The sequence below is a fragment of the Gracilinanus agilis genome, chromosome 1 (genome assembly GCF_016433145.1).
Source record: "Gracilinanus agilis isolate LMUSP501 chromosome 1, AgileGrace, whole genome shotgun sequence".
Classification (NCBI taxonomy): domain Eukaryota; kingdom Metazoa; phylum Chordata; class Mammalia; order Didelphimorphia; family Didelphidae; genus Gracilinanus; species Gracilinanus agilis.
In genome coordinates, this window is record NC_058130.1 from 679,564,672 (window position 1) to 679,578,422 (window position 13,751).

The window sequence follows — 13,751 nt, forward strand, 5'->3', positions numbered from 1 at the left end:
TTCTACATCAATCCTTTCCTAATCCCTACAACTGCAAGTTCCCTCGTGTCTTCATTGTCTATATATTGTGTATATCTTTACACCTGTCTGTGTTTTATTTCTGTTAGAGTGCAAGGCAGGGGCTGTTTAACTTCTTTATATGTATTCCAACTCTTCACTCAGAACCTGGAAAAAAGTAATGTGTAACAAAAGCTGACTGTTTGTTTGATTGAGAGATTAATAGGAAAGTGGGTGTGTATGTGTGGTTCACCACATCCATGTAACCACAGATTACAACATTTGTTCTCAGTGTGCTTGGGAATTGTTCTTCTCTGTCTTCCAGAAGTGACATCAAGCAAACCCTTCCATTTCTATGAAACCGAGCATGGGGAGTTAAAGGGAGAGATGGATCTGGACGTGGCCAGTGAGATGCAGGGGAAGGTGACAGGGGCTACCACATCATGCAATAACTTGGCTCTGAAGCTGCAAATCCTCACTGTTGTCCCCCAAATCTGGGAGGCCTTGATGGAGAGGTGAGGTCAGGTCAATGGAAATTGAAAAAAGAAGAAACTTAGAGATGTGAGGAAAAGGTTGGGGAGAAGATTTCAGACTAAGGTGACCTTTTCTACACCTCCATATCTACCTCTGACTTTTGGGACTGAAATAGTGGAATAGGGCTTCTGAGAGAGGGGGAAATGGAAATAGTGTACTGTTTTTACCTTTAGCCTCTAGAAGGACCATATCTACAGACTCACCCAAATATAGCCCAAATTCTCAAATCAGGTCAACATTTAACATCAAATGAGCCATCAATACTGTTACAACTCACCCCAAGACTTCTAACCCCACAGCAGCACAGTGGGGCTATGGCCCTATGAAGGCACTGAAACACTTCACCCAAGGCCCTCTTCTACCCTCTCACCTCGTTTGCCTTTCAGAAAAGTGAAGTCAAAGCATTCCTTCCTTCAAGAGGTGCAAAATCGTGGGGAAAAACTTTATGTAGTGACCGAGGCCATAGAGAACATGGAAGACACAATTCTGATGCACTCCAACAAAAAAGAAGGCTCAATAGAGACATCCTTGGGACAACTATCCTCCCTCCCAGTCATTACCTTCAAGGTAAAGAATCTAAGCTAGGCTGGATGGAGGGAAGTATAGAAAGTTCTATACAACCAGTCTTCTCTGAATGCTCACAAGTCTCCAAACTGAGACGAGAGTTTGGGGAATTCTCTATCAGTCCCCTTAAGGATCCTACTTCCCACAGGTTCCTATCAATAGATGATTGCCTCAGTTCCTCATCTATAAAATGAATTGGTGAATGAAATGTCAAAATTCTCCAATATCTTGAACAAGGAAATTCCAAGTGGGGCTACAAAGAGTCAGACAAATGAAATGACTAGACAAAAATAACAATAAATCTATTAACAAGAGAAATCTTCACACCTTAAGTTAGTCATTTAGGAAAGTTTCTAAACCTCATTTTAATCTCACTGCCTTTTAAAATCTCTTTGCCACAGTATTAGGCCCTTGCTGGTGTGTCAACCTGGAGAAAGAGCAAACCCAAGCTCTGTATGATTCATGGTTTGACAAGTCATTGATTCCATTTCATTTGTTAATGCTCCTAATCATCAAGCCTTTCCCTATTCTAAATGTGATCACCTGAAACCTGTGTTTTTGCTCTTGACTCTCTGAAAAATACCATCCCAGCTCTATTTTCTTTCCACAGAACCAAGCCCAAGGTCAAACAGACAGAAAAAAGGCGGTGACTATTAACCAGGGCTGCATCTTGGCTTATCGGGCTCTGGAGCTGTTCATTGAGAATGATGGATGGAGTAAGCAAAGAGAACTTGGATTGGGAAGCATTTTTCTGGGATAATAAGAAAAGGGGAGGTACAACATGGTTTGGGACCATTCCTTTTGCTTCCCTCCCCACCCTACCCTACTCCCTTTCTAAAGTGTGCCATATGGCACCAATAGCTATTGCTATGGCTATGGCACACCACAGATCATTCATTGTCTCCTTCCTGTAGGTCCTCGAATAAGTCTTTGCCACCAACTACTGTGATATGGTAAACTTAGATAGGACAGTTTATGTTCCTTGTGTTCTAGAGAGGAGAGATGGGGCAGGTGACATCAAGTACCTAATAACTTAAACCTAATGGGAAAGAAGGAAAAATTCCATAATTTTCTTCCAAAGGGAACACATTATACAGAGGCTGACTTGAGACTTCAGTGAGGGAGTAAAGTTGTTGTAACTGGAATTAACCATTTTTCTTCTCTATCCAGAAGTTAGTTATATTCCTGAGATAAAACCAAGGTGTGATGGTAAGTAACAAAGCTCAAACACACACTCCAAGGCAATATGACCAGGAGGGATGACTGCTGAGCCTTCTCTAGAGAATTCAATCTCTTTATTCTACTATAATATAAATAAATACTATATATTTATATAATACTATGTATATATAAATACTATATTATATATAAATAAATACTATATAAATAAAATAAATACTACAATACTACTATAACTCCATTCACCATTATACAATAGCCTCCTGGGCCTGGAAAGGTAGAGAAAGGTCCTCTGTAGTTTTCCAGTTTCTCCTCACCATCAAAGTCCCTTCCCTTGCTAGAATTAGGAATTAATAACACAAACTTCTGCTATTGACTTATATGACCCAATACCCCTTCCTGGTCCTTGATTATCTCTTAAGTCCAAGAAACTTTCTTTTTCCCAACCCATAGACCCTTGAGAATATGTATGAAGTGTTCAGAACTCCCTAGTCACCAACAGAAACTTCTGTATCAGTCCACTAAAGAGCCTTCATTTACATCAGTATGTATGGCTCATTACTCAGCCCTGAGCTATAGACATTTAGGACTTCATGATTCAATTGCTTATAATTGATCAGGGGATTTTTTTTTCTCTTTTTTCTAGTGGAAGAATTCTGGATGGGTGAGTTTTGATGATCTCTTCTTTTTGGTGGTGGAAGGCATTAGAAGGTTGTCCTCACAGGGATATTACCATTCTTTCCATAGATTTGGTTAAGAGTAGGAGGAGTATTTTTCACCTTTGGTGTACATGGCATTAGGACCTTCTCAAGAGCAAGTTCTTTCCAAGGCCTATCTAACAGAATATCTAACCCCCATACACAACCCCAAAACAATATCTGTAAAGCACACAGTACAGTGCCAAATATATAGTGGGCATTTAATCAATACTTCTATCCTTCCCTCTCCTTTCCCCATATATTCATCAGGGACAAGGAGATTATTTCTCCTTGAACAAGATTTGAGTCCATTCCCAAAGTGGGAGAGGTTGAAGAGAGTTCCAGGTTGGATCTTTTTCCCTAAATATTTTATAATCCTGTTGGGGAATATTTGGAGTCTTAATGTGGGAGGGAAAATAGGAGCCTGGAGGCTAGAAATAGAAGGGAGACATTCTCATCCTGAAAAACAATTTATGCACCCAGAATGAAAAGAGAAGGAGGCAGCAGGGCGGGGGGGTGGGGGAAGACAGTGAGCCTTGTCCATATCTGGGAGGAAGATAATCATAATATAATTGACTTATAAGGTAGTTGGCTATTAAAGGGAAACAAATCCCTGACCGAACTCTGGAAGGAGTAAAGGGGAAAGAAAAATAATTTAAAGTAATTGAAGAAAAAAGAAACCAAGTAGGAATGAGAACTGTGTTCAAGTTGGGAGGTATCTGGAATATGGGCACATCTGAAGAGATCAGAGGGGAGCCCAAGTGAAGAAACCAAGATTGTGTTTGAAGAACTGGAGAGGGGGAATTCCCAAAGTATAATTTTATTCTTCTATTTTTACAGATGAATTGACTGGGAAATTTATCAGTGCTCCAAGAAATTTTGAGGAATTTCAGGAAATGATGATAAGGGAGCAAGAAGCTCTTTCCAAAGCATCCAGAGAGCTCCATGTCACACTGCTTCATGAAGTCCAGGATATACTAGGAAACAGGAAGGCACTACAAGACCTGGATGACATGGTAATAAAGCAGAGAACCAATGCTTAAGACAGGGAGCATGTGGTTGTGGATGGAAGAGGGCTGGGGGAAGAAAAAGAAGATAGTGTGGGAATTGTAGGAAAAACTAGACAGAACGAATAACCCTGTGGCTCAAGATCTCTTATCTAAAAATGACAATCCTCTAAACAACTAGAAAAACATCTATTTCTCATGGGTAGGCCGAGATAATATAATTAAAATGACAATCCTCTAAACAATTGGAAAAACATTAATCAAGATCCCTTATCCAAAAACTTCAAAGGCTCAAAAATAGTGGCATAACTAGGGCACAGGGTAGAGTAGAAATGGTAGACTAAGGAAATTGAACCTTGAAGTATAAGAAAAGAATATCAAATATAAATTCCTCACTCTCTCCTTTGCCACCTCTTTCCTGCAGCTGGATCAGGTGCCAGACATGAGAGAGAAGGGGCAATTGGAAGGCCCTGGGGTCTGCATCCTAAAACATCTACAAGACCACTCAGGAGATGCATCCAACCAACAGGCAGAAAGCATCCTCTACTTCCTTGGAGCACTAATGAGTAAGGAATGGATAGGAAAGAAAGAAGAAACTAACAGTTTAAAGGAATCTCATGTTATCCACTGAATGCTAAGTCCCTAATATTATTGTGGAATTTATCCTGAATTTCTTTTAAACAAATATTGCTTTTCTTCTTAGCAATTACTCCATATAAAATGAGGGGCCAAGATTAGGCACTTTCTGTCTACCATTCCATTTTTGTCTGTCAGTCAATCAACAAGAATTTATTAAGTATCTACTATATTTCAAGTATTGTACATACAAAGAGAAAAATGAAAGTCACTGGTATCAGGGAGCTTGTGTCCTAATGTAAAAGATAATATGTACATATCCCAATCAGTCAGTCTACCAGCATGTATTAAGCACTTGTGATATGCTAGGCTCAGGACCAATCAGTAGAGGTAAAAGGAAAGGAAAACCTCCCTGCTTTCAAAGAGCTTTTAGTCTAATGGAATAAATAAGTATATAAAAAGGTGATAGAAGGGTAGCTAAGTGACTCATTGGATTGAAAGCCAGATCTAAAGAAGGAAGGTTCTAGGTTCAAATGTGGCTTCAAACACTTTCTACTGTGTGACCCAGGTCAAGTCACTTAACCCCCATTGCCTAGCCCTTACCACTCTTCTTTACTCTGTATTGGTTCCAAGACAGAAGGTAAGGGTTCAAAAAAAAAGAGAGATGTGAATATCATAAGTATAGGGATTATATTTAGAACTATGAGAACATGTGGGGTGACCAAACAAGAAAGTATAGCATAAGAAAAGGAAAAATTGCTAAGTCAGAACCTTTGGGTACCCCTACAGATAGTGAGCATGGCATGGATGGTGAATTGTCAAAATAGACTGAGAAGAAGTAGAGTCCCAAATATCCAAAAAACATAGGGTATCTGGGAGAAGAGATTAAGTAAACTGAAGATACAGATTAGCTGTCCGGTTTAGTAAATAGGAGGTTATTTGAAGAGAGTAATTCCACTTTTATTATGGCATTAGAAACCAGATTTAATTATTAAAGAAAATAAATGTAAGTAGCTTATATAAATAGCTTTTTCCAAGGAGTTTATTGAGAAAAGGAGGGGAACTATAAGATAATATTTAACAGAAATTATATACCTAGTACATTTTATTCTTAGAATGGAAAACCTTGGGTTTTTGATATGAGATTCTTGGAAGTTTTCATTTATGTATTTTTTGTGTATTTTCATTTTGTCCTCTAATTTGTAATAGGTCTGGGTAGTGTTTGTTCCTAATTTCCTTTTTTTCTTTTTTTAATTTTTTTAAGTGCTTACCTTCTGTCTTGGAATCAATACTGTGTATTGATTCTGAAGCAGAAAAGCAGTAAGGGCTAGGCAATGAGGGGTAAGTGACTTGCCCAGGGTCATACAACTAGGAAGTGTCTGAGGTCAGATTTGAGCCTAGGACTTCCTATCTCTAGGCCTGGCTCTCAATCCACTAAGCCACATAGCTGCCCCTTGTTCCTAATTTCTTGAATAGGTCAGCCATCTGGCACATTAGGTACAGTACCAGGTCTAGAATTTGAAACTGAATTCAAATCTGGCATCAGACCCTTTCTAGTTGTATATCCCTGGGCAAGTCACTTAACCCTGATTGCCTCAGTTTCCTCATCTGTAAAATAATATGGAGAAAGAAATTGCAAGCTACTACACTATCTTTGCCAGGAAACCCCAACGGAGGTCGCAAAGAGTCAGACATAACTGAAATGACTGAGCAAAGACTTCTTTATGATTGAAGGTTTAAGAGTTGTATTCACTTTCGTTGTCCAGTTTTCTAGGTCAGTTGTTTGGATAGGAGGAATTTTTCCTTTCAGCCTTGGACTACCCATTACACAAAAATATGAGAGAGGGAAATGGGCATCTCTAGAGACTGAGCTCACGCTAAAATTCCATCATGTTCTCTGATCTCTTCCTAGTCCTGACTGATACTCAGCAACAGCTCCTGGCCCAATCCTTGGAGAAGAGGATCCTGCCTCAGCAGCTGGAACTGGTGAGAAAGCCCAGGAAGTCCACAATCTTGGAGAGGGTGATGAGGAATCGAGGGAGGGGAAAAAAGAGGGGAGAAAAGCATCAAGGAAATGATGGCAGATGGTGCTGATTTCAAATCTTCTTGAAAGCTCTGACATGAACCTCCCTTACCTTTGCACTGGAAAAGGATTTGGATTTCACTTCCACCTCAGAATTAATATTATTTACTACCCATATGAACTTGAGCCTTGATTTCCTTGTCTATATTATTCAGTTACTGAACTAAGTAGCCTCTGAAATCCTTTTCAGTTTTATAATACTTAATAACTTTAAGTAGCTCTAGGTGGAAGAACTTAAAACACTGGTAAAAGTCTACTTAATATTCTCCAGTATATTGCCTTGAAAGGTCAAATTAGGGTAGTTTTGTCTCCTTTTGAATCCCGGGTGCCTAGCACAGTGCTTGTAACATAGATGGTTCTTAATAAATATTTGTTCTCTTGACCTGAATTGAGATAGTAGTGGTGGCTATGACAAAGAGTCAAATTTTAAAGCAACAGATGAAATAATTTTCTAACAGTGGAGCTATTTTTCAGTGTAATCAGCAATTCCAGTAAATGATAAGCTATCTGTGGCTATGAATATTTAAACAGAATAAATGATCAGTTGCTAGATATATTGTATAAGGGACCTCAGGAGTAAAAAGTGGTTCTTTCCATTGAGAAGGTAGAGTGAAAATAGTACTAGATGCAGAAACAAAATTCTTCTGACGTCATAAATAAATGCAGCCAAGTATCACCACTTAGAGAATGTTAGGGTGGAAAAGATTGGCTTAGTTGCAGTAAGAAATTTCAGATCAATGAATGAGTACCACAATTTCCAAATGATATCCATACTTATTTCAATCTTTACTCAATTTTTGTCCTGGCACCTGCAATGCCATTCCAACATATTTAATCACAGACTAGACAGGCAAATTCAGTGGGCATTCCATTAAAGCTTTATGAGTGTTCTTATTTGGGATAATTTCATGGATTTGAACGGGTGTAATTCTTAAAATTTAGGTATTGGAGGGAGATAATTTGCTTTTCTAAGGTCAAACAAAATAAAGGTGTTTGCCCTTGCAAGAATTCCTAATTATACCAATGAATTCTGACCTCAAAATGGCTCATAATACTTCTTTTCCTAAAATGACTTAAACTCTCCATATGAAATAAAAACACATTCCCCCCTGAGGAGGATAGAAAGAAACATTGAAATCACAGAGGGATATATGGCTGAGGCAGGAGGCATATGAATCCCTGCCAATCAAATTCATCAGAAAAATTAGCACAAAAAAGGGCAAATAACTAGTGGATGAAAATTCTAAACATCCAATCCTAAATTTTATATAGAAAAAATTCTAAATAAGAAAAAAAATCACACTTGAATTATGCCCAATTAAAGTAATCCATGTCCAACATCATGCATATACCCACTTAGTAGCCAGGACCACAGTCAACCACCATAGTAAGAAAGTTAGGAAAAATGACTAGATTTGTATTTATTGGTCTAATATTATGTCATTTCTTCTTTTCTTCTTTTGTCATTACTTCTCAAGGATAGAATATGGAGCCAGAACAGCCAATTGTTAGGTATTTGATATAAATTTTACATGGAGTGTGCTTCAAGGAGTCCTATGTCTTAACATATGTTAAGCATCACAACCTCAATTCTCACACTAGGTTCAAGTCCTTTTTATTGGCATAGAAGTCTTACCAATCCTAGTAGGATTAGCTTCTCTAAGTGATCTGTATCAATCAGGTTAAGTACGTGTTGCTTTGGCACTGGGTAGGTATCTGTGCTTCTTTGGCACTGTATAGATGAAATCTGTGCTCCTTTGTTGATCCCATTTCTTTGAATCAGATGTATGTGTAAAGTCCCATATTGGTTAAATACCAATGGCAGTCTCAGTAGTCTAAGGCTTTTGGGTAGGCAGTTACAGTTACAACAAATGGATATACTAAACCTACACTAATCTAATAATCAAAAACTCTTTCAATTTAGATGACATGTGCTTCAAATACAAAATTTGCACATGCAACTTTTAAAAAGGTGCTAAAATTTCAATATATATATATATATCCTATAATTGGTGACAATGAGAAAAAATATATGTGTATATGTATGTTACAATTCATGTCACTTAAGAAGGGGTAGAATATAAAGGTTCTTACCCAAGAATTTAGATGCATTTCCTCTTAGTTTAGCCATGATCCACAGTGTAAGTGCAAATGAGGTAAAACAATGAAGTTATAAAAGCAATGATACATTTAAGAAAATACAAAAATTTCACAAAAAGCACAAAATGTGTATCAAGTCAATACAGATACAGGGTGCTTGCTTCGGCAGCACATATACTAAAATTGGAATGATACAGAGAAGATTAGCATGGCCCCTGCACAAGGATGACATGCAAATTCGTGAAGCATTCCATATTTTTCAGAAGAAAAACAACCGCTTGATCGCATGGGTTGATGAGAACATGGTTGGGGATGTGACACTAAATGACCACACAAATGCAACTATCAATAATATGTAAATAAGTCTTGATTGATCAGACATGTTAAAACCAGTGAAAATGCATGTTGGATATGGGGGGGGGGGGCTAAAGGGGAGGGTGAAGGGGAAAGTAAAAACAAGAATCATGTAACCATGGAAAATTTTTCTAAAAAAATGAAATATTAAAAAAATACAATTTCAGGTCTCCTTCAAGGTAATCGATCAAATACAGTGAAACAACAACAATAACAAAATGAAAAAAAAATACAAAGTACAGATGTAGCAATCACAACCCCTCTGATCATTTTGGTCCTGTCCTCCAGGTTAAGAGTATCTTGAAAACAAACTTCATGAAATATGGAGAAAGTTCATTCTCTGTCCATCCAGAGCTTCTGTCTGAACTCAAAGATGAAGATCAAGCTATCACAATGAATCTGATGAAGGAGTGTGGCTTAAATCTTCAATGTGCTGGATCTCAGACAAAATGGAATTCAGAGGCAAAAGATTCTCTCTCTGCTTTGTATGTGGTCATCTCATTCCTGCAGCTGCTGACTCAAACTTAACTCCCTGGTAGCAACTAACTATTCATTCAGAAGGCATGAAGAGGAATCAGAAAAGGAGAATCCTCTAACCCCTAGTAGAATTGTCTATTTTTTTCTTATGGTCCCATCCACATTCTACCTTATAACTATCCTTAATGATATATATATATATCTTTTCCCTTTTACCAGATTGAAAACTCCTAGAAGAAAAGGAATCTGTTATGTCCCTTTCAATCCCTACTACATTTCCCTTCGTAAAATAAATGTCCATTAAGCATTTATTTGATTGTTGAATTTAACTAAAAAAGAAATAGTCAAAATATAATATTCTACCATCGCATAATATTCCAAATTAACTATCCTAGAAAGGCCTACATAAAATCCACTTATTTATTCAACAAATATTGAAGGACAACTAAGGGGTACAGTGGACATAGCATCAAATCTGGAGTCATTAGCACTTGAGTTCAAATTTGACCTCAGACACTTCCTACCTATATGACCCCACATGAATAATTTAATTCCATTTTCCTAGCTCTTGCCCTTCTGTCTTTCAGTTGTTTCTAGAACAGAAAATAAGGGTTTAAAAAAAAACAAACATTAAGCATCTACTATGTGCTAGGAACTGTTCTCTATTCTACAGGAGAATGGGGGGAGTATAAAATTTAGTCACTGCCTTCAGAAAGATTACAGTTTAATTGGGTTCCATTTAAGCTATTTTCTATCTTTTTTTTTACATAAGACTCTACTTACCTCTAAGTAAGATATTAATGGTGATGGGCTAATGCTGAACCATCTACATGTTCTTCTTCCATTACCTCCAGTCCTCTTGTGTCACAAATTTCTGGGACAGTTAAAATTCTCAGTCCAAAGCATTCAGGAAAAATCAGAGAAGGTTGAGATGGTTGAATTATTTTTTAAAAAACATTTGTTAACTGATTATTATGTGCTAAATACTTTACCACATTTTTTTATCCTATTATAATGTAATGGAGGTGAGGTGAAAAGGGAGGAAATGAAATTGGCACTTCTTAGTGGTGGCGATGTTGTGGTGTGAAAGCCTAATTCTAGGCAAGACAAGGTGAAAGTTCATTTATCAGAGCCTAGGGTGATTCCACGAACAAAGTCCAAGATTCCTGTTTGGTCCAGAAAATTACAAGGATGGCAAATGAGGACACAGGACAATAGATTTATGCACCACTTTTCTAGAGAAATTGCAGAATTGATTTGATCATGGTTCCAGAGCAGGAAGGAGAGGAGAGGATGGAGGACATGCACATGATGACAAGACAACTGATGAAAGAAGATGGAAAGGAAGTAGGAAGCGAAGAGAAGCAAGGTTGGAAACTTCCTGAAATAGGTCAGATGAGGAAACTCACCCAGAGTGGAAGTGCTGGGGACGAACTTGGGATTAAAACCTCCAGGGCATAGTCTTTTGCCGAGGCAGCACAGTGACGCATTTTACCATCTTCAGACTGATTACTAATGAATGATAGCACCCAAAGTGAAACATCATATTGTTCCAAAGATACTTCTGGCTAGATGAGGCTCAGAGTGAAAATAAAATCTCCAAGTACATTCTAGTCCTGAAGTTAGGCTAAGGGTAAGGGGAGAGGAGGGGAGAGGAAAGAGAAGGAGCAAGTCCCTGAGCTTTAGTTTCACTACATCACTAATAATTAGAGAAATGCAAATTAAAACAACCACATCATTGCTATCAAATTGGCTAAGAGGTAACATCTCACACTCATAAAGTTGGCTAAGAGGTGCTACTTCACACATCACCCTGGCGAAAATTACAAAAAAAAGGAAAACAGCAAATTCTGGAGGAGATATGGGAAAAGAAGTATGTATACTCATATAGCTGTGTGAACTAGCCCAACCATTTTGGAGAATAATTTAGAAATTTACAAAAAGGTATTAACCTGTTATTTTACTCTTTAACACAATAATACTACTACTGAGTCTATACACCAATGAAATCAAAGAAAAAGTAAAAGGGCTCACATACAAAAATACTTATAGCAGCTTTTTCGATGGAAACAAAGAATTGGAAATTGAGGGGACGCTCATTAGTTGAATTATAACTAAATAAATTATGGTATATGAATGTGATTATGTTGTAAAAATGAAGGGGAAAGATTCAGAAAAATAAGGGAAGACATATTAATTAACGTAGAATGAAGTGAGCAGAACCAGAAGAACAATTTATATAGTAAGAATGACATTATAAAGATAATTGTGATTGAATTATTAACTCTGATCAAGACAGTGACTCAACACAGTTCCAAAGGAACAATGAAGAAAAATTCTATCTACCTCTAGATAGGGAATTGATGGACTCATTGCAGATGAAGCAAGTTTCTTTCAGTTTCTTTCCTTTTTTTCAGAACATAGATGAAGTAGACGTTTTTAATATGACTTCACATTTGTAATGAGTTTGTATTTCTTGCCTTCTGAATGGGTGGGAAGAGAGAGAAAATTTGAAACTAAAAATAAAACACAATTGAATTTTAAAAAGAGAAACATTATTTGAGCTACAAGAAGATATAATAACACAACAGCGATAAGAGATTATAATATCCTTCTCTTTGTTTTAGATGAGTCTAATAGAGAAATAGAAAAAGGGGAAAAATATGGGACTGAAAAAAATTGCTGGAGAAACTAGTGGTAAAAGACTTATGGCATCTTCTAAGTGAGATAGCAAAAGAAATATACAATTTCTCAGCACCACATAGAATTCATGCAACAATTAAACACACATTAGGGCACAAAGATACTGAAAACAAATTTTAAAAGGCAGAAATCATTAATATTTCCTTTTGTATTCTATATGTAATATAGAATATATAACATTATATATAATATATCCTTAATATATATGTTATAATGCAATAAAATTGGTAATTGGTCCAAGGATAACAACCAAAAGACAACCAATTTGATAAGGAATCAAAGATCCAATTATAGCAACAATAACTATGGGCAGCTATATGAGTCAATTAATAGAGTCCAGACTTGAGGTAAGAGGTCCTGGGTTCAAATGTGGCCTCAGACACTTCTCAACTTTGTGACCTTGGGCACACCACTTAACTCCATAATCTATCCCTTAACCAACCAATACTTGGATTCTAAGACAGAAGGTAAAAGGTTCTTTGTCTTTGTTTTTTTTTTTAAAGAAAAGAAACTAAAACAACATACCACTATTTCTGGATATAGCTAAATCAATCCTCAGGAAAAATCACATTCTTAAGTGTAATTAGAAATCTTGAGCCCCTGGACTTCATCTCCCAGAATCCTTTTCCCATTGTCCACATAATGGCCCTACGTATTGTACATAAAAGTTTACTGTAACTCCACCTTTTAAACTCTTCCTCCTATGCTCTCTTCCTGGCTCTCTTCCCTGTTTTGGTGGTCCAGGCAACTCTGTCTTTGCTAATGCTATCATTTTCCTTTTTCTTCAAGCTATTAATTAATAAATTCTTATAAGAATATAATACTTGAAGTATTTGGATATTAATTTTTAATCTTACATTTCCAAACATACATTAACAGAACAGAAGAAAGAGGATGAATGAACTGAATATGCATTTGTAAAACATTATTTAACACAAAAGATGAGATATTAAAAATTAGAAGGGAAATACATCATCTTAATTCCTTGAAAATGAAAACCTGCACAGACAAAATTAATAGACAGAGGAAGAGAAGGAAGCAGCTGAACAGAGGAAGGGGATCATTGTATCAAATTTTTCTAAGAGTTTGGTATCTAAAATTTATAAATAACTAATAATATTATATATAGACATATGTGTGTGTACAAAATGAACATATATACTACTCAGTAGCCATCCTCCAAAAGATGATAATATGAACAAATAGTTACCAAAGAAAATGCAAGGTATTAACAAGTTGTGATACAAATTGCTTCAAATCATTAATAATAAGAGAAATGCAAGTCAAAACAAACCTGAGGTTTCATCTCACACTCAGTGAATTGGCCAAAATAACAAAAACTGAAAGTAGTGTTGGAGGGTTTTGAAATGATAGGCATATTATTTGTGGAGTTGGGAAATAATATAACCAATTCAAAAAGCAGTTTGGAATTATGTAAATAAAGTTCCTAAATATATATATATATATATATATATATAT

General features: G+C 36.6%; 1 protein-coding gene and 1 non-coding gene across 2 annotated transcripts in view; both read left to right on the forward strand.

Annotated features, from left to right (window-relative positions):
- LOC123255504 (gasdermin-A-like) overlaps window positions 1–9,620 on the forward strand; it is a 69,156-nt gene extending 59,536 nt beyond the window's left edge. The window contains exons 2-10 of the mRNA XM_044684286.1: window positions 323–512; window positions 918–1,098; window positions 1,706–1,811; window positions 2,266–2,304; window positions 2,921–2,938; window positions 3,813–3,988; window positions 4,404–4,545; window positions 6,468–6,541; window positions 9,381–9,620. Coding sequence (XP_044540221.1) covers window positions 323–512; window positions 918–1,098; window positions 1,706–1,811; window positions 2,266–2,304; window positions 2,921–2,938; window positions 3,813–3,988; window positions 4,404–4,545; window positions 6,468–6,541; window positions 9,381–9,620 — 1,166 coding nt within the window. The remainder of the gene's footprint in view (window positions 1–322; window positions 513–917; window positions 1,099–1,705; window positions 1,812–2,265; window positions 2,305–2,920; window positions 2,939–3,812; window positions 3,989–4,403; window positions 4,546–6,467; window positions 6,542–9,380) is intronic.
- Window positions 8,892–8,998, forward strand: LOC123232631. The gene has a single exon (XR_006505160.1). It is a non-coding gene; the product is annotated as a U6 spliceosomal RNA (small nuclear RNA).
- Window positions 9,621–13,751: the final 4,131 nt, after the last annotated feature.